General features: G+C 41.8%; 1 protein-coding gene across 4 annotated transcripts in view; it reads left to right on the top strand.

Moving 5' to 3' along the window:
• The window catches only part of ecel1 (endothelin converting enzyme-like 1), a gene marked incomplete at its 5' end in the record, with an annotated part of 58850 nt that overhangs the window by 31712 nt on the left and 1587 nt on the right, over positions 1-25551 (top strand). For 3 of the 4 annotated variants that reach the window (XM_080459040.1, XM_080459042.1, XM_080459041.1), the window contains 10 exons: positions 1276-1374; positions 1831-1905; positions 5836-5939; positions 6928-6986; positions 11350-11401; positions 16169-16236; positions 16704-16828; positions 19575-19640; positions 21088-21183; positions 23010-23086. In XM_080459040.1, the coding sequence (XP_080315166.1) occupies positions 1276-1374; positions 1831-1905; positions 5836-5939; positions 6928-6986; positions 11350-11401; positions 16169-16236; positions 16704-16828; positions 19575-19640; positions 21088-21183; positions 23010-23086 (821 nt within the window). Of the gene's footprint in view, positions 1-1275; positions 1375-1830; positions 1906-5835; positions 5940-6927; positions 6987-11349; positions 11402-16168; positions 16237-16679; positions 16829-19574; positions 19641-21087; positions 21184-23009; positions 23087-25551 lie in introns of all 4 variants that reach the window. The other variant, XM_080459039.1, reaches the window with a different exon arrangement.

Here is a 25551-nt window from a genome sequence, read left to right as displayed (position 1 = left end):
CACGGGCCTGTCCGCACAGATTGCACAGCCTCATTATCAGCGAGCGCGGCAGCGGACCTGAAGCTGGTGGCGACGTACGCAGCCCTGACCGGCTCGCTGATGCTGCTTACCTCAGCAAGAGCAGGAATTAATGAGTCTCAGGAGCGGAGGCCGAGAGACGGGAGACAGAGAGGGGCAGACGAGATATCTTGTTATCCGGACTCGCCCAGTGTGGCGAGAACCGAAGGACACAACATGTCATGGTGTCTTTAAGAAGTTGGATTTTTGCTTACGGTTGGCTCATAGAGCACAAGAAAAGTTTTCAAACAATCACATTCAAGTAATTCTCACACAGAAAGATGTGTTTTTGTGTGACAAGACAAGGACAAGAAATACGGAAGACTTTTATCCAGGAGGTTGAGGTCTGAGCAGGTGAAAGTGGGAAACCGTTGGTATTAGAACCCAAGTTAGTCATTCCCAAAACAAGTACGTTATTTGGTTGTTTGGCGGGGTCAAGCAGAGAAAACCGGCCAAGGGGATTTTTGTATTTGGAGGTCAACACACTAAAGAAAAAACTAAATACAAGCTATGCACCAATACCACTTTAGTTCTTGCCAATACCGAGTACTGATATGAGGACTGATGGAAGGTCATAAAGCCTAAGTCATACTCTATTTGCAAATGATATACGCAGGCTGTGCGTTGCAGCGAATCACCTCTACAAAGCCTCTGGGTCAAGGCGATGCAGACCTCCAACAGCCTTGAAGGCTCCAGTACACTACTGCATCTACAGTACACACTGGGCAGTACGCAGCGTCTATCCACGCACTGCTCTCTGCGTACTGTAGACTGTAGACCAAACTTGACACAGAGATATTTGTTGACGTCAGTACAAGTTTGGAGAAGTAATATTGGATAAAAGTTAAGACCTGGCATGTCGCACCAATTCTGAGGATGACTCTGTGTTAATTATATTTGTTTCTGTTGGATTTACTTGGCATTTATGGACATTCGTTGCTATTATTACCTTTGAACATGTCGGCTGTTTGCTCTGCCCCTCCTGCATGGAGCCAGGAGTGAATGCGCTGCTCTGAGAGCGCTCGGTGGCCGTGTCAAGAGATCAGCCTGCTTTCAGACTTCAAGGCCTCCAACAGGAGGGAAGGATATAATGGAAACTAAGAAAACTGTGTGACACTGACAGCTTCGAACTATAATGGAGAGTGGATTTCTAAAGGTTAATCAGGACTTTTGACAGACCTTTGGAACTGATTCCAGTGTGATATGCTCTCCCCGCAGGTACAGGAGCTGGTAGAGGACATAAAGCACTCGCTGGACCTCCGGCTGCAGGAGCTGGACTGGATGGACGGAGCCACCAAGGAAGCTGCCAGAGCGAAGGTACGGAGACCCGGCTGAGCCTCAGCAGCCACAGAACCCACTTCCCTGTCAGATCCGATTAGTAATTGAAAAGATTTTAATTATTTTACGTTTCTCTCCTCACTTTTGACTGATTGCTGGGTTAGATATAAGTGTGTGATGGCAAACATCAAGGGCTTGACATTGAGAAGTGTGGATCTCCTAATCCGGATCTCTCTGTGGTGCTGATTTAGGGTCTGCACTGCAAGATATCCCTTCTAATACTTTTACAATCTGAAGTTATAATCCTTTTAGAGAGCCATGCTGAATATAAAGAGCTTCCCTGTAATCCTATTACATTGGGTGCGCTTGATTAGCTGATGCATGCGTGTGTGTTTTGTGTGCACGGCTCGGAAAAAAACAAGTGCGTATGCAAGAGGAACTGTGGTAAGCTCTCTGCCCCCCCCCCCCCATCATCCTTTTCTCCCTCTCTCCCAGCTGAAGCACATGATGGTGATGACAGGTTACCCGGACTTTCTACTCAAGCCTGAACTCATTGATGAAGAATACGGGGTGAGTCATGAGTCTCGGCAGTGCGGTCATCCTCACCCCACTCAGGCAAGCGTCATACACTCCATCAGGTATTACTGAACAAACTGCATGACTGAGCTGGAGAAAAGAAAAAAAAAACATATATGTTTATCCTTATGTGGAGGAATAAACCCCAGAAATGCTGATGAGACCCTTCAAACACATGAATAAATAATCATCCATACTGAGAATCGGGATCCACTCCCAAATACGAAAAGTTGTAAACAAATCCAACACAGCCTGACAACAGCAGGACAAACAAGTCCGAGACTGAGAAAGTAACTGCACTGTACTTTTAAATTGCATATAGTTGATTTAAAGCTGGGTGTCTCTCTTGGGTTCCTCGCTGCAGATGGGCAGCAGATCATTAACCCCTGACCAGCTTCAGGTGGCTGCAACCCCCTTCCTCCCACAGTGGACAAACTGGCGTCTCTGGAAGGTGTAATTGCTCTAATGACATGGTGTTACATGTGAATTTGGAAAAAAAAAGTTGAATTTTAGTAAAGAAGTTGTGGAAAAGCCAGTCGAACAGTTGGCAACTGAGGATTGCTTGTTTGTCATTTTCTGCAATATAATGTAGAGAGAGCAGTGTCAGCTGTTGAAGCAACACTCTCACATCAACTCCAGACAAAATCAATTTCCTCCTCACTGACCTGACAAACAAGCTGCAATTTTCACAAATCTCAATTAAATGGCATTAAAGCACTGCAGGTAAACTTTAGCTTTTACCTCACACGCGGTTAAACTCAAAAGCTTTTACTGAACCAATCTAAAGGTAACGACCAACATCTACCAGACGTTTTAAATCTCTTTAATTGACATTGGCAGTAAGAACCTGTTTTGAGTGAAATCTCAACCTTTAAAAAAGCATCACTGGATCTCGTCCATCTCAAAGATATCAAATAGAGTTCAGCTTCAGATTATTATCATTCACACATGTTCAAAATCCAACAGTGGAATAAAATCACCGCAATATGAAATGGTGAACATTACACAGTTTAAAATAAAACCTGATTAACCTATAAAACCTATACTCGGTGGTAACACGTCATTTGTTTGCTCACTAACATCTTATTTCACTAAAGTATCTTTGCGTTAACTTGAGTGAGACTGTGAGTACTTTTGGTCCCCCTCACCCAGTATCTCTCCTCTTTAATTGGCCTGATAGTATTTGATCTCACCACAGTAAGCTGGTTAGAAAAGCTGACGCTCTCTGGGGGGATGTAGTATATAGTAGTGATCATAGCCTCCTCTGCACATGCATGAGTAGATGGACTATAACAACAATGGCAGCCTCCAGTTTGGCATGACTCCATATCCTCCTGGGACTTGGTTGTTTTATAGTCGAGGTCAATCCAGCTTGGTCATCTGTGCATACGAGTACTTGTATAGACGCAACCCTTTTTTTTTTGTCACGTGAAACGTTGTCATGTAAACGGAGCCTCAGATTCTGGAAAGTGTTGCTTCCTCTATGTCAGACATATGAAACCTTGATTTCGACGAGTGTCACAATTAATACAGCAGAATCAATGATTTCACAGTACTTATAGCACGATCAGTGCTTTCACGTCTTAATTTTCATTAAAACTGTTGTTCTTCCTAAATAAGTTTTTGAAATTATATGAAAACATCCTCCAGTCTCAGGGTGTTTCCTCAAAACATTAATATGCATGTTTCATATGTTGTACAGGTATTTGGTGCACTCCTTTTGACGCTTCAGTGCAAATTACTCAAAGTAATGAAATTCATGAATTTTAGAAACATGATATATCAATGGAAAGTCTTGTAACATCAACCCACACCTTGTTGTAGTCTAAATATTGCTCTCAATGTATTATATCTAAAATTAGGGAGTGAAATCTGTTTTTAATAGGATCCATGCTTAATTTGCAATCCTCTCTTGTGAATATCTGAAAAAATACCTTTAAAATATCTTTGAGGTTTTTATATATGGAATATATAATTATATATTGAAATGTTGTATATAGTATATGTAATTTAGTATAGGTCCCCCGGCTAGCTCAGTTGGTAGAGCATGAGACTCACAATCTCAGGGTAGTGGGTTCGTGTCCCAAGCCGGGCGCCACCTTCCCGTGGGCTCACCACCTGCAGGAAGGTTCTTAAATGGTGCAATGTGATCTGGGTGACAGTGCTCAGACTGTCACCCCCGCGACCCGGAAACGGATAAGCGGAAGAAAATGAATGAATGAATGAATTTAGTATAGTTTTATTGTGCTGATGTCCACAGCTCATTAACAAGAGAGTTTCAGACTGCCAACCCCTGCTCTATATTAATGATTTCACTCTGGGATGTTGGTGGGATGAGGGGACATCGTCTTCTAAATTATAAATCGTAATTTTTTTTTTTAACAAATATCTTAGTAGTAGTGGACACAACACAATCTGAGACCCGAGCTGAGATATCGGTGAAGCTGCCATGAAAGATAGAAAACTAGCATTAGCCTCAAAGCCATGCTGTCAGGCTAACTTTGTAAAAACAAGCATAATACAACAGCTGTAGGTTTATTTGACATTTCACTGTATTTTGCACTAGAAAGTTTAATCAAAATTGGCTTTATGTTGCGATTGCAGTCATTTTCTGTAGTAATCGTTTGGTCTTCTGAGAATATAGGAAAGAAAAATGTTAAAGTTTCCATTTAAAGGTCATTATGGCACTATTTTACCGGTCCGGCCCACTCAAGATGAAATTGGGCTGAATTGGCCTCCGAACTAAAATGAGTTTGACACCCCCCTGGTCTCGGAGATTAGAATATTGCCACCTTATTTTTATGTTGACGTCACAAACTGCCAACAGATTTTTACACAAGAACACGGTTCCAAAAGTTCTTTTGGTTTTCCTCTGATAAATTCCGCCTCCATCTGCTGCCAGGATTCCCATCAGTGCTGCTGCACAGATGTGTGTTTTTTGTCACAAACCGACGGAGGCTCCGCGGGCCCCGCGAGACGGAGCAGCACAGAGAGCGGCCAAGATAGATGATGTGTTCACTGCCCGTTTAACGGATGGAGATGCTACATTAAATTCTTCTGGCGAGTGAACAGGACCGGTTTTTCAGTCTGCTGCGAGGGAACAGTCCTCTCCTTTACACAAGCAGAAACAAGCTTTGCCTCGACCACCACAGATCAGCGCTGTGAACAGCGGAACAGCTCATCGGTGGCAGACTTGAAGTCCGTCTCTTCACTCCACTCATTCATGAACACAACGCCAATTAAATCTAACATTTAGGAAAATTACACTTATTTCCTTTTGTGCCGAGGGTCAGACGTGAATATTAATACCTCTCCTTCGGGCTGCGTGTTAAATGCAGAGCTGTAGATAATAGTTAGTTAGCGTTGCTGATCCGTTTTAGCTGTTTACTATGAACAAAACATGTTGAACATGGAAATGTATCATCTGGAACTAGGACCACCTTTGAGTTTTATAAATAACAGGGAGCAATTGGATTGTTTTCTAACTTATTTTATTTAAAGAATTAGTCTAAAGTTGTTTGATTGCGTTTATTGGACATGTTCTTTTAAATGATTGTGATTCTTATCTGAGACTTTGTTAGCTCAGACAAAGCACTTTTTTTTTTCTCCATTTTCCTCATTATAGTCAAATTCATATTCTGCACCGTGTTTGTGTTTTATACTTGTTTAGCATAAACAAACAAACTTTGTGATTCTTCATATGCGATTCGAAAGTCTGATGTGAACCAACAGCATTATCACAATTTCTTGTCCTCGCTCAATCAAAAGCTTGCGACCCAATAAGGAAATGTCTTGTGACCCACTTTTGGGTGATGAGCCGCCTGCCGAGAACACAAATGTCATAACGTTCTCGTGCAATAAACGCCACCTGCCGCCTGCCGTCGAACAAAAGTGCTCACTTCACGCCGTGTCTGTGGTTTGCAGTTTGACGTGGGCGAGAAGACGTACTTCAAGAACATCCTCAACAGCATCAAGTTCAACATCAAGCTGTCTGTCAAGAAAATCCACGAAGAAGTGGACAAGACGGCGTGAGTGTCTCACCCCCTCACCTCACACAGTCCAGTCCAGTCGTCCGTGTCTCACCGCGCTCATGCAATCAAACTTGGTGATTATGCCCGAGCAGCCGAGCAGCTGAGGCTCCGGACCCTCCGGCCCCCGCCAATCCCACCGCCTCCACCGCACTGTTGTGTCGGACATGCCCGACGCGTGTCCCAGCCAATCCCGCTTTTCCAGTTTGACGCATTTCTTGATGCGTTCTGTAAATTAAAGCAACAGATAGTGAGTGGCCGCACGCAGCTGGAGAAAATCCATTTGATTTACTTATCTGCAGCAGCCAGGCAGCAGAAAAGTGCTGTGGGACATGCTCGTCATCTTTCTGGGAAAAAAAGCGTCCCGGATCGAGAGCCTCTCCGCTGTGACAACACATTACCGTCGCATTAGCATGCTGAGGTGCTCAGAAACAACTGTATCATTAGCCCACACGCGACGCCCCGGAGAGTTAAATCACACGCCGCCTCCCTTTTATCACCCAAAAGTGAACCTCTCATCGCTCACGCCGTCTCGTCTCGGTGGAATAAAGAAAGATGGAAGCGGTCCTCCTTTTTGTGTCTGTCTGCCTTGCATCCCTCCTCAGAGCCATCAGTCTTCCACTCCGACAACAAGGGCATCGCACACTTTCAGAGTTAGTCATTCGGGGGGGGGGGGGGGGGGGGGCAATCGATTGGAGTGGCTAGAAGTGGATTACCATAAAGGAAGTGCCCATGTTTTTATATGCAGACAGGAAGTTTGGCCGTGGGACCGCACACCTCGAATGATTCTCACCGGGGGTTCAGTGAATGAGGGAATGGACGGAGGTGTTTGGGATTCAGTTCAGGATCTGGGTCTGATACCAGTTGGTAGATTGGTGATTTGTGTGTGTGTGTGTGTGTGCGTGTGTGTGTGCGTGTGCGTGTGTGTGTGTGAGTCTGAAGCATCCATCTGTAAACCCTGTTTGTGTGATCCCGTCTCTCTCCTCAGGTGGCTTCTCCCGCCTCAGGCCCTTAATGCCTACTACCTCCCTAACAAGAACCAAATGGGTGAGTACGTGACTCTTTATTGGTAAAACTGATATGGATGTGTGTGTTTCTCTCAGCCTCCTTTTTACTTCCACTCCGCTGCACAACACGGTCTGCCTGTTAGCTACGCACAGTTACGCCGTGTTGCTGACAGTCGGTTTTCGACAATTCACACACGGATGGCCACGAGGAAGGAAAAAAAAAAAAAAAAAAAAAGCTGGGGAGAGAGGGTGAAAAAAAGTAAGCGTCCAGCTCCTCATATCATATTCCCTCTCATCACTCACTTTCTACTTCGATCTCCACCTCACATACTTAATACCTCCCTAGAGGAACAACAAGCAGTAACACCTTCCCGGGTTTTAACAAATCCAGCCTTGCGATCCCCCCCCCCACCCCCCCACCCCCCTCCTCCTCCTCATCTTCTCTGGAGATCGGCCCGCTGTCGGTGCCTGCCTGCCTGCTGGATTAAATCTCTCACAGAAAAATCAATGGTGCGCTGGCGAGCTGATGCTGGAGGACAGAAGGAGTCAGACAAACACAGTCATCAGGGCCCCCTGGATCCTTTCTTTTCTCCCACACAGACAATTTATTATTTCTCTCTCTTATTTCACTGGGCTCCTTCAGCGCTCGGCTTTTCTCCTTTCTCCGATGCGTTCGTTTCCATTCTCTCTTTTGTGTTTCGTCAAATTAAAGTTACACACATGGAACTACCTTAATCCCTCCAAGTTACTTAATTCCATGTGCGGGAACATGTTCTGCATGGAGACGACCGGTTTAATACAAAGTCGTTGGGTTTTTTCTTTCTACACAACTGGATTTTTCTTCTTTTTCTTGTTGCTTGGAATCTGATACGAAAATTAACTGTCAGAATATGTCCAATATTGAATATATCTGTGACGGTTACTCACTAACTTAAAGCAGAAATCACTTACATGCGACTTTGTCACCATTTCATTGATCTGAAAACACATCCTATCGGAAGTCACATTAACAGAAACAGAGCTGTGTCTTATATTAATTCTAAATACAAAAATATTCTTAAAACAAATAAATTGCACAAAAGACAAATAGATGGAAACAATAAAAAGTACAGTCGCAGAGAAAGACAAAACTATAAAAGCCACCAAATACTTAAATATAAGTTAGCTAAAACAAGAACAAGGTTAGGTTTGTGTTTACATGTGCTGTAAAACGGCCCTAAACTCGCCCAGCATGACAAACTGTGAGTTTTTAATTTTTTTCTGTACAGCATTCTATAAACATGGAGCAGAATACATAAAGGCTTTTTTGCCCAGTTTATAATGGATGGTCGGAACTGTGTGTAAAAACAAGTCTTTAGACCTCAGACTGTAGTTATTCCTGGGACACATAATAGGTTATCACACACGCAAATATTCTACAATTTATTGCTGAGATTTATTGAGTGTGCTAAAAGAAGCTCTGAGCTTTGCCCATCCCCAAACACTCCAAAACATCCAAGGTGTGAAAAATTCCAATGCGCAAGTCAGATTCTCATTTTCACTCCCCTGCTGATCCTCAGGTAATGTCCTTTCATTTGTAAATAGAGTCATTTGACTTAGAGCTGGGACTTAGAGGAAGTCTGAAAAATCATGGTATTTTAAGTGTTATTGTACCATCACGGGGCTCACAGAGTCGGGGATCAGTGTGCTACATGGTTCAAAATGGTTTGGGTTTGCCTTGTTGTCATGTTTTGTATTATCTAGTGTTCCCATATGGACTTTGGCCCCGTTTACACAGCAACGAATCCAAGTGAAAACAGAAAACGTTGGTTGCTTTTTTCACAACAATGCTGCTCGAAGCCACTGAAAAGTAACTCACTACATTGTTTTCAGCACTTCTGCAGTTTTTGTGGAAGTTCCTCTGAAACGTTGTTGTGTAAACGGGGCCTAAATAAAGTGAGCACCGCATGTGACAGATGTCAGAATCCAAATTTTCCCTGGGCAGATCTTCGTGGAGGTTTGCGACTGACAAATTCCCGCCACTTTCTGAGTTCCTGGTCGCGGAAGAGGCGAAACTGTCATTTGTAAATTGGCCGTTTTCTTTGATTTCATCTCGACAAGCTGTTCAACTTTTCACTTACAATGACAATCTTCATTCTTTTGAGCAAATAAACATCCCAAGAGGTTTTTTTTTTAACGTGACTAGCTCAAACTGATTATAAGTAGTGCTCCTTTATATCCCTCTTCATTCATGCAGCTGCTTCTGTCAACATCGAAATCGTCAATACATGTGTCAGTTCCCATGGCAAATGAAATTGCCATGGTTTGACAGGACACGGTGCACGAGTGGTACTTTTCCCTCTAAGTCGTTCTGATTGAAGCTCATTGTTGATTCCTCAGTCAAGAAGGACGTAGAGCCTTTATTTAATAAGCAGTTGGCTTTTTCTGTTTTTGAGTCTCGCCGTGGGTAAATTCTCTGCATGCGTCCGATAATGAAGAACAGGAAACATGTTCGCTTACATCCCGGAGTGTTTCCTCATATTTCTTGGCTTTCAGTTCAGACCTAAATAACTTCTTTCTTTCACCATCCTTATATTTATTCCACTCCTGGGTCTCCGTCAAGGTTGTTGTTTTTGGTTCCTGCGTCCACTTGTGTATTAACCTTTGTGTTGTCCAATAAGATGAAGCACCTTTGACATCCATGTGCCCTTCTGAACCTTTTCTTCAGTTTGATTTGTATTCATCCTGAGAAATATAGCTAACTACTCCCTCTGGTGTAAATATTACTCAAAAATGGAAACTTCAACAAAACAGCATAAAACATTCAATCCAGTGCAAAAGGAAAAACTACTCCGAGCCATGCTACATGCTACATGCTAAAGAGTCTCTGGACTTCGACTCTAGCGATGCTACATGCTAATTGTGATTAAAGTATAACTTAACAGCATGTGTGTGTCACACAGCGAGCTCAGTCCTGCATTTCAAAGATATTTCTCCATCTACAGTACGTATAGGGTAGTGCGTAGATGCTACGACTTTGCATATCGTTTGTGTACGGAGTATGACTTAGGCTTTTAGGGCATTTAATGAGTACTCGTGTATATACTCAGTATTGGCAAGGAGCTAAAGGTTAGTACTCACACTTGTTCTCGTCCTTTAAAAGAAAGTGGTATTAGTGCATCCCTTTAAAGAAGGTCAGCAGCAGTCGTCAGACAGAGGAACCAAACCTCAACGTACTTGTGTCACAAACTCTGGAGGGGGAAAAGTAGAATGATTGTTCCAGGTTTTAATCGGTTAAACATGCTGTAGCTCCCACACAGCTGCTTTTTTATTTTTTTATAGTAACAAATCAGTTCTTCCCCAAGCACAGGAATGAGACTTGTCGTAACCATTTTTGTATCTCAGATTGAATATACCGACGGACAGGTTGAAGTACCTGTCTCCCACAGAGTGGTGGAAGAGGTTATAAGGTTTCTCCATTGTTGAATCCAGCCTTTTCTGGAAGGGGAAAGAATTTGCTGTTGTTTGGTGGACCTTGTTCTCTTTTACATTTGGGACGGGTCTATAGATGGATGTATTTTATGTTAATGTCCTGGCGAGAGAAGCTTCAAGGCATCTGGATTTTCCATTTCCTTCAAACTGTTTTTCTCTCTGAAGGGAGATGCTGCCAACTGCGATTTCCACAGACAGTGGGAAGAAAATGTATGGAAACAAGATTACTTGGTGTTCTGTATGAGTTGGTCATAAAAAAGGGATCGGCTCTGGATCTAGGTCACAACCCCAGTCAGACACAAAGTGCTAAACCAACGTGGAACTTATGAGGAAACCGGAGGGCAGGTTCTTTTCTGCCAATAATGATGAAAAAGAAGACATAAGTTGGGGTTAAAGTAAATATTCCCTTCATTAAAATACATAGTTTTTACAACAGAGTATGATTAAAGGTGGCTAAGACCGATTATATCGTACAGTAAGCTATAGGGAACAATAGCGATGCCGTGACACCACTGATCAGTGTACCTGTTCACCCGCTGAAGCTCAGTAGAACTTAACGGATGCAGCAGGACAAAAAGCCCAAACACAAAAGTAAATCTACTAAAATCTCCACTGGAATCCAGAAGAGATGCTGAGCTTTGACATGTCGCTCACAGCAAAAAATCCTCCAGGTCTGTACGAGCTGGAGCAAGTCACAGGAAGACGAATGGCTGAAAACTCCTCCTGAAGGTTGTGTAGATCTGATCAGCAGATACCGAAGAGCAGGCATCCAAAAGAGGTCACTTCCTCTTTGCAGCAGCAGTGTAAAGGTTGACACTGGATGATATTTCAATCCACACAGAAGATGAAGACATTTCAAATGCTTTTATGTTCTTGTTCTTAATCCCTGCTGGGTGCGTGTCTCTCATGATCTTTCTCTGTCTTCCCTGCAGTCTTTCCCGCCGGCATCCTTCAGCCCACCCTCTACAACCCGGAGTTTCCACAGTAAGTACCCACCCCTCCACCGTACCCACCTCTCCCCGCTGCCGTCTGCGGGGAGGCAGCAACTTCTCCACGGTCGCAACAACAAAGGTCGTTAAAGGCTGCGTTACTCTGGCAAGCCTCTGCTTCCCCTCAAGTCCCTCCACACCTGATTAAACCAATTTAACTACCCACCAAGAGCTCAATTACCCAGCAAGGTCCTGCTAATGGAACAGGTGTCATTGAGAGGTCGCCTCCCTAAATTTGAGCCCGTCCGGTAATTTGATGGCACATGAAAGCAGACAGCCTCGCCGTCGCCTCGCCATCTATTCAATTCCTCGCACTTGTTCTCATTTCTGGCTTTCAAATAAGATTGTCGTGATGAAAAATTTATGAATTGCAGTCGCGGCAATATCAGAGAAATATATTCATAACTTTGAATGAGCTCATACTTTTAGGACCAGACAGAAATTAATTCTTCATTTGTACATATTAGATATAATCTCAGTGGTGTTTTTTTTTTTTTTTTTTCTTCCTGTCATGAAGGTCTGGCAGATTGAGTGTCCTTCAGCAGTAAATGCAACATGACATTGTTATCCTTATCAGACTGGACAAGACATTGAATTTATTTCATTACGGACACATACAGGAACATCCAGTGAGATATCAGAAAAGAGGTCGTGACGAGAAGTTAAAGCAGGTGTCTGTGTTGAAGTCACTGAAGAAATGTGGTTAACGGAAACCTTTAATCACGGCAGCTATTGGAAGCCAATACCAAGAAAATCATTCTAATTTATTGACAGTGCTGAGAAATGTGAGATTATATTAATGGAACACTGCCGACTGCAACATTAGCCGATAACAACTGCGAGTATCAACATCGTGACCCACCTCCACTAAGGCCCCATTGACACCACAAGTTTTTCAAGTGAAAACGGGAAACTTTTGCTGCGTTTAGCGTCCGATTACACGCTAACGGTGCTCGGAGCTACTGAAAACGCAACCTGTAAAGTAAATAGTTGTTTATTATAATGTTTATTGCGGATCGTTCTCTGGGCACATACGTGTGTGATTTCATCATAAAAGAAAAACCAGAGCACCGACTCGTTGGCGACCCTGCTGACGACATCATTTTCTGCGTTCGTAGCCGTTTCCGTGTGAACGGGCATCGTTTTCAAAATGTTGCTGTGTGAACGTGAAACTTGAGAATGTTACGTAAACCGGGTCTGCAGCAGCCAACAAACATCACTCATTGATGTTTCTAAAGCAACAAAAGCAAAAAAAGACCCGTAAGTACTTCACACTCCAGCTCCCTCCATTACATCCCCGTGACGTCTACGACTTACTTAGCTTCAAAGCTATTCAGGCGAGTTTTTCCTCGATCAATCGGTAGCTTTTCGGGTGTGTTGGGGAAGTGAAGCGTTGCGGCGCAGAGGAACGAACCGGTAAGCAGCTATTATTCCGCTCAGAATACCTTTTGTTAACCAAAGCTATTTTCTGAGGAGCAACCCTGCTGCCAGCATGGAGCATTATTCTGAGCCAATACCAACAATGCAGGCCAAGCAGCAACTGCACACAAATACACACACACACACACACACACACACACACACACACACACACACACACACACACACACACAAACAAATAGCAGCTAATTAGACGCAGCAGTTCGTGTACCCAACATTAGCTCACACTTCTACGTCTTCATTAGAGGTGATCACCACTACTTCCACTACCTGCATGTTAATCAATATTAATTAATGATCGTAGGAAAAGGTGTGTGTGTGTGTGTGTGTATGTGTGTCTTTGTGCACCTGCCCTCCCCCCCTCCCCCACCCCTCCAAGTTATTACTGCAGTAGCCTTAACCTCCCATAAACTCGCTCACACACACACACACACACACTCGTCTCTCTCTCTCTCTCTCTGCTATCACGTCGAGTATAATGAAGCTTCAATCAGCCAGTTAGTTTAGCGAGGGAGTCGCGCCCAGTGTGAGGCGGCGTATCGACTTGCTGTCAGAAAGTCATTTTCAGACGTAGCCATGTGGAGAGGCCCCCGGTCTGCCCTCTCATCGCTCTCTATATCTGCATGTGAAGCGGACACGCCGCCTCAGTCCGCTGGCAGGGAGGGGGGGGGGGGGGGGGGGGTCAAGGACAGGTGAGGCGACCTTTGTTCGAAGGTGGGGGCTGACAGGTGTATGTCAGACCCGGAATTTCTCATCAGCGGATCAAATAGGATTTACGTCGGCGCTGCAGACACACTTTTGAAACGGATATTTGATGTTTTCTAATCAATGTGAACAAGGAAAAACATGGCATTAAGCTGATTCTTACTCAATGCCAATCTCAACATGGTTCCGAAATGAGATCTCTCGTGCAACTTGTTTTTTTTTAAATGGCTCGGCTGAGCAGAATTTGCAATGAGGACAACGGGGCAAAGCTAAGAAAGCCCAATAGCTGACTGTAATGAGACACCACGAATCAGTCAGAAGGCTTTTTCTTTCTTTCTTTCTTCCTTTGTTCCAAAGTGCTCTGGGGGTGGGGGGATATGCAAACTGTCCAAACTTCGGGTGTCCGTAAAGCCGAGCTCAGACGAGAAGATTTTTAGCTTTCTTGTCCCCAACAAACACAAAAGCCTCGATCGCAGCCACGAAATCTAAAGTGCAGCTGTGATACAAGACGCGGTGGGTATCAGCTGGGAAACCGTGACACGGAGGTCAAGAGTTGGACAAGTTCACACAATTCAGAGATGCAGAAAATAAACAACAACTCAGCTGCAGGATTTGCTCATAAAGAAATGCTCTCCTCTCTGCTCGTGGTCTCGTTTTCTGTGTTTTTGGAATTATCAAGTACATTCACAGCATGTTTAATGCACGTGTGCACTGCAAAATTGTTTGTGTCGCACAACACAGTCATTTCAAGACACGTTTACAGAGAAAAACTCGACAATTTAGCAGTAATAAGCGGAGGAGGCAGTGGAAAGGAAAAACTCCCTTAACAGGAAGAAACCTGCAGAACCAGGCTCAGAGGTGGAGACGTTCTGGTTGAGTAAAGGAGAGGACAGGCAGACAGACAGATTGTTTTTAAGGGATTCAAACCCTGGTTCAAGTATGAGTTTGGTTAGTTATCATCGACAGGAGGGCCCACAGCCTTTCAGCTTGATAGCTGCTTTAAAACAAAACAAATATGTATTTACTTCATTGTATTTTTAGCTTCTTGTGTGATTTACTAGAATAACGTTCAGTTATGTACAGCTCTTTGTTTTTTTTTTAGTTGTGGTTGTTTTTAAATCTCTATAGATAAAGATTGAAACACGTATTTGTCAGGTTTCACTCTTGCAAAGTTGCAAAATTAAGACAAATATTGCACAAAAATCCCAATCGTGCCATTTCTTTGTTTTACTTGCAAGTGTGTTGAACTCTGTTTCAGATTGTGAGTGACACATATATATATATATATATATATATATATATATATATAAATAACTTGTTTTTATAAAAGAATCAATCTTTAGGGGGGAAAAAAATCATATTTCTTTAATGGAATAATAAACAATGAAAGAGAAGGATAGGGCAGCCTACATCAATCTTTTGTTTTCTTGAGTGTGTTTCTATCTGCGTGAGCTCCGTTACCTTTATTACACACCAACACATCACTGCACACGATGCACTCTCAATTATATTTGTACCGATCGCAACAGTGAACAATAGCAGGTTGGGGGGGGGGGGGGGGGGGGGGTTCCAAGTGTCTCTGAAAGGCAGCATTGACATTTTTGGGGGACAGAAGCAGTGTTTCTTTAGAGGCTTTATAGCAAATGGTTTGAGCATTTTATTCCACATTTTGATGTAGTGGGACGTATCACCAGAAGCATTGGATGCCTGTTTCACGGAGCCGCTCATGCAAGGAAACCTCGGGGGAGGGGATTACATTGCACGCAAAAATACCATAATATGATCAATTTGAATACATGCTTAAGACTTATTGTAAAAACAAAAGCTGGACATGACATAAAAAAAAAATGACATTTGGCCACTCTAACTTTACTTAATCATTGATCATTATCGACACTGCTGTCATGTGGTCTACATTTATAAAATCTCGTTATAATAAATTTCCACATAGAAACAAAACTTTTCTACAATGCTGCGTACCCCAGCCGCAGTAAACTGAATAACAACAATGGTGGTTTCGAGAGTGTCGTGACTCCCAGCCCATATTCTTAATTATATGGGCTGGGAGTCTATATATTCATATACTTAAAAGTGTTGAGAGTCACCTGTAATATCAATCTAACTCAGTCGTCTGTCCGTACCAATGTTAATGTTTATAACATCATCGTTTCATTGCAAAAACAACCGACAACACCCACTAGTGTCCTGGCATCGCTTTCGACTTGTTTCCGTGTAGACGTGAAACTTTTCAGAAACTAAAACACAAAAATGATGCGTTTTCACTTGAAAAACTTTTTTTCACTTGTTTTAGTAGTAAAAGATTTTGCTTCACAAGTCTTTCCTCTCCTCTTCCTTTGTGACATGTACCTTCATATGTTTTCTTTAAAAAGAATGTCACCATTTGCTCGGTGGTTCGGTCGCATTGGTGCTTTTTTGTCGGTTTTGTCTCGTGATGATAAAAGAGTGTCTTATCAACTAATGCTTGCCATATATGAGCAAACTCCAACATGACATAGTGTGTATGTATGATGCGTCGTCTTACTGGCAACACGAAATGAAAAAAGTTGAAAATGTCTTTCTTCAATCCCCGGTTGCCGTGTCTCTGTCCTGTTGCCAGATCTCTGAACTACGGAGGAATCGGCGCCATCATTGGCCACGAGCTCACGCACGGATATGACGACTGGGGTAAGAATCACGGCCTCCACACACACGTTTCATCTCATCCCGCATCCTTGGTCATGTTCAGTTGTGCTTCGGCATGGGTCGTCTGCGGTGTTTGCTCTCTTCCGAGTTTAATAGAAAAATGTTGTTTCACAACTGTGCAGCAAATGGCCACAATCTATAACTTTGATTTCCAGTCGGAAGTGCTGCCCTTTAAGAGTCTGTGAGCCAAATGCTGCCACTACTTGTTAATGCACGTTTTTTTTTTTGGGGGGGGGGGAGTTGAACTGTTCAGTCGGCGACTCGAACTACAACCCTGGATTTACTAACATGTTCCCCACCTGTGGTTTAGAGAGACGTGTTAAAAACGCATGCCGGGCAGTTCTTTGGACTGTGAGGGAAAGTTGCAGGTTGGGTTGTCTCCATGCTAACACTCGCCCTCCCCCTGCCCTTTTGCCCCTCATCAGTGATGCAATGGTTCATGTCCCTAGGGGGCCAGTACGACCGCCACGGCAACCTCAAGCAGTGGTGGACCGAGGACTCCTACAGGAAGTTCCAGAAGAAGGCCGAATGCATCGTCAAGCTTTACGACAACTTCACAGTGTACAACCAGAGGGTGGGCTTTGCACTCACACACGCACGCTTAATGGCGTATAAAACTTTTATGATAGGGCGACATAGATGTATGACTCTCTGGACCTTCTGCACGCATATATTGGAAGCCGTTCATCAGGGAGACAGTGTCCATCTCTAATATGACGCAGCTTGATTTATCGCCTCTGATTTGATCAATGCTGCTCAAGATGCGAGTCTTTTGCAGGATTTCCGCGCAAAACGATACACATGGCCAACATTTCCCTTAAAGGAGCCGCTCTCATTTAGTAAAGGTCACTCCATTTGTCATGATTGTGTGTCGATGAACACCGAAGGTTCACACTTCATCAGAGCTGTGTCACTTATGCAGCTTGTGTTATTGCAGATATTCAAACCTTAAAGGGAAAAAACACACACTGAGACTACGATGCCTGAAATTTGATTGTTTGGGATTTAAAATGCAGTTTTGATGGTTTTCTGGTGTTTGGGAGCTAATTTGCATTTAAAAAATTTTTAACGTTCTATAGTTGTTGCCTTCCAGTCGTGTAATTTAAAGAAGTGCAACATTAATTTATCTGAGAGTATTTCGTCCGGGTAAAAAAATATGTATTTAGACTCGTTTACGCGACGTTTCAAGTGGAATCATTTTGTTTTCGCTGTTTTCTTTCATGTTTACTCATTCAGTGTTATGAAAAAGAGTCTGTCTGCATGGAGACCGTAGAAACAATGAAAACACAGTGCTGGGGTGATGCGTCAACGTCAAGACGTCGAATACCGACGTCCGGTCAGCGTAGCAGCAGCAGCTTTAAATGCTTGGTAGAGAACGAGTTAACATGTCAGTCAAGCGTGAATAATACAACGAGGCACGTCGGGGCAAATGGGAAACCTATTGACTTGTTGTTTATCACACAAACCGGTTAACTTCCCACTGAGGTAAGTCGCTCGCTTCTGTAAACGTGCCGCCGACTTTTCACTCTTTTAGTGAAAAACAAGTGTTAACATCGGCGTCGATCCGGCAACTAATGGACGATTATTCTCTAACAGCTGTCATCGCAGTCGCAGCCTTTGTGAAACGTTGGTTTTTTTTTTCCCCGTTTCCATGGAGACAAAGTCGGCGTGTATTCAAAAAAGTCCACCTTGGGAGCCTTTTTCGAAAAGTTGCTCCAAGCATCGTCGCCATATTGTTCTGCCTTGAGTTTGACCAGAAGATCTGACGTCTGCATAATAAACCGGAAGCAAGAAGGAACAGTTCCGCTAATTTAGTCCAACTTGACTTAATTTGGTGTTTCATCTTAATTCATCTCACCTTATATTAGGTTATGGACTTACCAAAGGTATTTTATCTTATTTCCCCGTACTTGATCTTAGTTTAGCTGTGTTTGTTTTACTTAAGTTATTCTTACATTATTGGGCCCCGTTTACGCGACAACACTTCGAGTAAAAACGCAGCATTTTCACGTTTTGTTTTCACACGGCAACATTTTGAAAACGTCCATTCACACAGAAATGGCAGAAATTGAAAATGATGTAGTTCCCGTGCTACTGTCACTGTTGTCGTGTAAATGGAGTCTTAGTTTAGCTGTTATTTGAGTTCAACATAGTTTACTTTACATATTTTTATTTAAGATTAGTTTAGATTACTAGAGCTATTCTACCTTATATTGTTGGATTATCTGTAGTTTCTTTTTTTTTGCGTAGGTTAGGTATATCAGTTTAGTATAATCTATTCGTTTGGGGTCATCTTGATCACTTTTGTTTATCTTAACTCAGTTTATTGTACTTTATCTTAGGCCGCATTAGGAACATTTATATTTTGCAGTTTAGCTGTTTATATCACCTCATGAGTTAACTTCAGGTAAGTGAAGGGAGTGGAAGTGGAAATATAAGAAGGCCAATGTTTTTCGTAGTAACAGAAAAAAGAGATATATATAGAAAGAAATCACTTAATGTTGAAATTCAACCTCTTTTTTTTTTACTAAATGTCCACTTTGTTTTAGCTTTTGTCAAAAGATAATCTATTAAATTGCTTCACCCTGAAATAAGTGAACACATTTGAATTTTTATTTAAATTTTGGATTATTTGTTGATTAAGAGGTCTTCCTTCAGTCTGTATTGAATGATCATTTCTTTTTGGCATTGTAGTAAAGGTATATAAACGGCAAAACAGAAATTGGAAAACCCAAATAATGATAAAGTTTTTGAAGTGTATTTCGTTTTCAATGAGTTTACTAACAGTACACACGACAATCCCTTGAGATGGTATTGTATTTAAGATACAGAGTGAGAAATGCAAGTAAAAGAGAATCAGGGTATTTTTCCATTCTGAATAAGAAATGTGTTACACGGGGAGATTACTGCTTGTGCACATACTTTCATTTACGCTATAAAACACCTTCTTTTACCAGAGCCTGCTGGAAAAACTCCATCGAAATACAGTGAAAGCACAGCGTGCGGTCTGTTATTTTGTTCCTGATACACGTTCTGTATTGTGTGTCGAGTTTCCATTTCGGAAACGGCCTAAAAAGAAGTTATTGTAATGTAAAAATGACAAGAATGGTTTATGGTGAGATCACAGAGGCATTCCAGGAGATGCAAATGTAAAAGAAGTGTCCTGAATCATAATACGACAACTGTGGGCTGCAGACATCCAGAGTTTGGAGTCACAAATCACATCACTTATATGTATTTTTAAAAGTACAAAGTTATTGCAGCAACAATTAAACTCTGAGGAGCTGTCACTGAGCTGCAAGTCTTTTATCTGTGTTCAGGTGAACGGCCGTCTGACACTGGGAGAGAATATTGCAGACATGGGAGGACTGAAGCTGTCGTACTATGTAAGTAATCAAGCGTACAATGATGCAGAAAACTCATGACACAAGTACAAAAGTCATAACGTCCCATAACGTCCGTGGAGAAGAAACGACTTCAAAACAACCACAAATACAAAAAGTCGGAACACAAATACAGAATGGTGAAAGGTTTTCAACTGCTTGAGCAGCTCCCAAAGCGCTTTACATCGTTAGTCACATTCACACATTCACACATTTACACACACACATTTACACATTCACACACACACATTCACACACACATTCACTCACACATTCACACACATTCACTCACGCATTCACACATTCACTCACACATTCACACACACATTCACTCACGCATTCACACACACATTCACACACACATTCACACACACATTCACACACACATTCACACACACATTCACACACACATTCACACACACATTCACACACACACATTCACACATTCACACACACATTCACTCACGCATTCACACACACATTCACACACACATTCACACACACATTCACACACACATTCACACACACACATTCACACATTCACACACACATTCACACACACATTCACACGCACATTCACACACACATTCACACACACACATTCACACACACATTCACACGCACATTCACACACACATTCACACACACATTCACACACACACATTCACACACACATTCACACACACATTCACAAACACATTCACACACACACACACACATTCACACACATTCACACACACATTCACACACACACATTCACACGCCAACATAAAAACAAATTCAAAAGCCAAAACACAATAAAAGCTGCTCCATAAATACAAAAGTTACAAAACAAATACAAAAGAGACGACGTTAATGGACGACTCATTTGGATGATTGTCGCTTCTTTTCTTTTTTTTTTATAATTTTTTTTTCACATGTTCAGAAATAAATAAATAAGAAATAAAATAAAACAACTGTATTCCTGACGTGTCTTTTACATTCATGCTGTGTTTTTTTTTTTCTCCATGCTGATCCTCCTCTGGGTCTCCATCCTGAGGCTTTGTGGGCTCAGACGTCGTCACTCTTTCCTTTACGTTCCAGTGACGAACAGAAAAGCTCCAGAATCTACAGAAACACTGATTCTTGCGCGAACTCCTTGTTCGAGCGTTTTTTTCTCCTGGAACTCAGAAAGCAACTCACCGTTGCATAATTCACACCCATATTGAGCCGTATGATCGTGTGCAGTGATGGTCGGAGAATTCGGTTCATGCAGTTTGCAAACAAACGAGTCAAAAGTATGAAAAGCGTCAATAAAGCATAAAGTAGAGTAAAACCCCGCCGGCGCCGGCGATCACTTTACGTCGATCGCTTTTCACTGCGCTTCCTATTTGCTTTCAGATCTTGTGTAAACTTAGAGAAAACGCTAATAAATCCCGTCTGTTGTTCTTCCCTCCCCGGTTTCTTCCAGGCATACCAGAAGTGGGTGAGGGAGCACGGCCCGGAGAGACCCCTGCCCGGCCTCAGATACACTCACGAGCAGCTGCTCTTCATCGCCTTCGCACAGGTACGGCCCGTCCCTCGGCGGAATTCACGCTCCCGACTTTCATCGCATTTCCATATTCAGTGCCCTGGGCTGCCACTCTGATCGGAGGGGGTGGGAGTTTAATATCCACCCGGCAGCCGAAGGACACATTAGCTATCGGGAGGGGGGGGGGGGGGGGATCGGGGAAGGAGCAGACGTGTTGATGACGGCTCGCCGCCCCGGCTCCTCGCCTCTTTTACGACTCCTCGTTGAAACTCCTGCGCTTTCGTTGAAATTCACGGCCTAATGTAACAATCGAGTCGCACTTTATTATGCAACCTGGAGTGTTTCAGACCTTTTTTTTTTTTTTCTTTTTTTTTTTTTTTTAGAGTCTTGCCGCCGGAAAGGGAGAATGGTGTCTGTACGGCGTTTATTTGAAAAGTTTTGTGTGAAATGGAAGCGTCAGGGTGATTTAACCAGCTCATTCATAATTAATGAATTTGCACAACAGGCTCACTAATGGGATTTTTGTATTCAAGCGCTGATCAAACAGGTGATGAAAATAGTCCCATAATAACTTTTAAATATAAACCTTTAACGTTTTTATTTGCCGTAGCGCAGAGTATATGTGATGAAAATAACTATATTCTCACAAGACCAAACAATTACTACAGAAAAGTACTACAGTCTCAACATGAAGCCGATTTTGATGAAACTTTCTGGTGCCAAATACAGTGAAATGTCCAAAAAGGGTTTGATCAAGCCAAACACACGACCACAACATCAGAAAGGCTATTTAAAACCAGTGTGACGGTTTAATTAAGATAACATTAATGATTGTTCGTTACGTGTATGCTAGCACATTCTTCTTCTCATATCTTCTGGATCATGATGTGTTTGAATATATAAATAGTTGTTGTCATGTCAGTGGTGGTCTTAGGCCCCGTTTACACGACAAGGTTTTGTGTGACAACACCTAATCCGTTAAAAAAAAAAAAAAAAAAAGATGAGGTGGCAGACACACTGACAACGATGTAGTTAGTATGCCGGGCCACAGGAGGGCGCTGTTTCTTTTTTTTTTTTTTTTGTAATGAAACCACACAGACGTGTGCAGAGAACAATACGCTATACACGTGAACAAAATGGAGAGAACCCAACGTGCGTGTGGACTGATGACAAATCGGATGTTGGGTGAGTCTCAAATATTAAACTACTGATATGGACGATAAAACTAGAATACGGACTGCGTGTAATACCACTGCGTGTAATACCACTGTGTGTCGGCCATGTTTGCAGATAGACTCATTTTTTCGTGGTCGTGTGAACGGGGCGTGTGAATAAGGCACCGTTCACACAGCATTTCAAGTGAAAACACGTCGTTTCAGTTTCAGAAATGTTTTGTGTTTACATGGCAACGTTTTGAAAATACTTAATGATAGTAAACTTTCTAAAAGAGTTTCTCAAAGCCGTTGAATCGGGTTGCCTTGGTTTTGTGGTTTTGCTCCATGTCCAAGTCGCTCCACGTATTCATAGTGCTTCCCCGACTCGTTCGTCCATTAGAGTTTATAACAACCAGTATAAGTATCACCATGGTAAATAGTCAATACTAACCCACTATCAGGTTGTAAATAAGTAATCTGCAATAAATGGAAAAAAGTGAATACACAGTGTTGTACTGAAAATTTTTTTTAGCTGACTACTCCAGGGAATACAGTAAGTATGCTCAGCTAAAAAAAAAAAAAGTGTATATATATCTATATCTATCTATAGATAGATATAGATATAGATATATAGGTGTGACTTATAGTCCGGAGTTAGTGTGATTTAAGTGTTTGAGTGTTTCCTCTTCTTATTTGTTGTCGTTGCAGAACTGGTGTATGAAGAGAAGATCTCAGTCCATCTACTTACAGCTGCTAACTGACAAACACGCACCAGAGCACTACAGGTACTTTTTACACACACACACACACACACACACACACACACACACACACACACACACACACACACACACACACACACACACACACACACACACACACACACAATGATTTTTTTAACTTGTTTAACAATGTTTGGGAGATATTTGTCACGTTCAGATGACAACGTTTCAAGTGAAAACACATAGTCTTCACTTTTGTGTTTCCGGAAAGTTTCACGTTTACACGGCAGCGTTTTTAAAACGATGTCCTTTTCCGTGGAATATGCAGAAGTGCTGAGAAATATGTAGTTTTCATGTTGGGCCACTGGTGGATTGTGTTGTTTAAAGACACACAGAGAACAACACGCTATAAAGATCAACAGTGACGAGCACACAGACGCTCGTATGGACAGACGACCAAGTTGGATTTCTTATTACGGGAGACTCTCGAGTATAAAACTACCAGGTCCCGGGAGAACATGGACCGGGAGTCATGACACAACGTCCACATGTGCAGAAGAACTATTTACTACGACCATGGTTCACATGTACTGTAGTATTCACGGAGACGGGAGTTGGAGCGTTTTTAAAAAGTTGCGTTTTTCAGCGGCTCTGAGCCTCATTGTGGCGTGACTGGACGCCCAAAATACAACCAAAGTTTTCTGTTTTCACTTTCGTGTCACTACTTGAAATCGTGTTTGTTCTGAATTTTGATAATAGACCATTTGGTCGTTTATTATTATTATTTTTTTTTTTATTTTTTTTTTTTATTTGGATTGCAACAAGGATTTATGAAGAAACTTGATTATATTAAATATCATAAATACATGTTCCTGGGTAATTTGGAGCCATAAAACTTCAACTCTATTTCTTTTTTCACTTTTCTGTGCTGTTTCACTCCGACTACTTTTTTTTTTTTTTTTTTTTTTTTTTTTTACTGCTTCACACAGACTTTCACCCTTTATGGGGAATTCATTGAAATCCAAAACCCGCAGTGTTATCTCAGGATATTCCAATACTTTATAGTCTTATGTAACATTTACTCATGACGAAATGGTGAAATCACACAGATTTCCTCATTTCTGGATTTAAAAGTCAGAGTTTTATACATTTCTCACTGGATTTATGGGCTTTGGGCATATGTTTGAAATTTTGCACTAGTTACTAGCCCAATGTAGGGAAAGAAGGTTTTTCTTTTTTTAACAATTTATCATTTTATATTCTATTTTTTTTTTATATAGCAGACAGAATTCTTGTAAAGTAACATTTCTAGAATATTTGTATAAAAAATACACCATCACAAGTCATTTATACTCAAAAAATATGACTTTCTTCAATTCCATTTAATAGAAATTCTCTGAATGTGCTCCTAAAAGTTGATATACATTATTAACTGATCAACCATCCAAAGTGTTATTTTAAGAAATGTAACGTACAAGTATTATTGGGTTTCAAGTTTAAAAATAGATACTGTCATTTGCAGTAGTTTTATGTGTACAGTACTCATGTTCCAGCCCAGTTTTTCCACATTATTTCACATTTTTAAAAAGCATCAATCTGGTGAACTCACTGGGAAAACGAGTGATTCTATTATTATCGTACCAAAATAACACCTATCTTAACAACTATCTTACTTTAACTGCAGCACGTTTCTCAACGTAACTGTGTTTTATGTCTCCGTGTTCAATGTGCAGTTATTAGTAGTTAAGCATTTAGTTTAGGAGTAGTTCGGTATTTAACGCAGTAAACTCCTGATCAAAGTTTGCCAACGTTTAAGGCCCCAATTACATGAAAACGAAAAAACTTTCTTTGCATTTTTGCCGTCCGTTTACACAACAACGGTGCTCGGCGCCACTGACAACACTATTTTTCGAAAACAGTTCCCAAAGTGGAACTTTTTTCAAATGATCTCCTGGAACTTGGTAGTTTTATAGTTAAGAGTCGCCTGGAATAGCAGTCCCACTTCATTGTTTGTGTTCTCTTCTTCGTTAATGCTTCTAGCGCACACTAGTGGCCCAGCACGTGAACTACATTGTTTTCCGTGTTTCTGCTGTTTCCGTGTGAACGGGCATCGTTTTCAAAGTGTTCCCGTAGAAACATGAAACTTTTATGAAACAAAATGCAAACGCACTGTTTTCACTTGAATCATGGTGTCAATGGGGCTTGAAAAACATTTGTTTTATCTTTTATCCACTGCTGAAGTACTTTTATTACTACCTCACCCATCCCTACCATTAAATAAACCCTGTTTTTATCTGTCCGACGAGAGTCAAAGTTTTACCTGTTAGAGGCCAGTATGAAACAACCACCCAAAATATTAGAACGACACGAATTGTTATAAAATATGATGGAATAAAACCCAAAATGTAATAACTGGTCAACAACGCAACAAGATGCTGAGAACAAAACTTAAAAACTTTTAATTTTACATTATGAGGCAGGCAAAGAAATGTTCCCCTAATATTGTAATACTTTTATTACAACATAAA

Source organism: Lipophrys pholis (genome assembly GCF_963383615.2).
Source record: "Lipophrys pholis genome assembly, chromosome: 3".
Classification (NCBI taxonomy): domain Eukaryota; kingdom Metazoa; phylum Chordata; class Actinopteri; order Blenniiformes; family Blenniidae; genus Lipophrys; species Lipophrys pholis.
The sequence above is the reverse complement of the archived record's forward strand: the minus strand, read 5'-3'. Positions and strand labels throughout refer to the sequence as shown.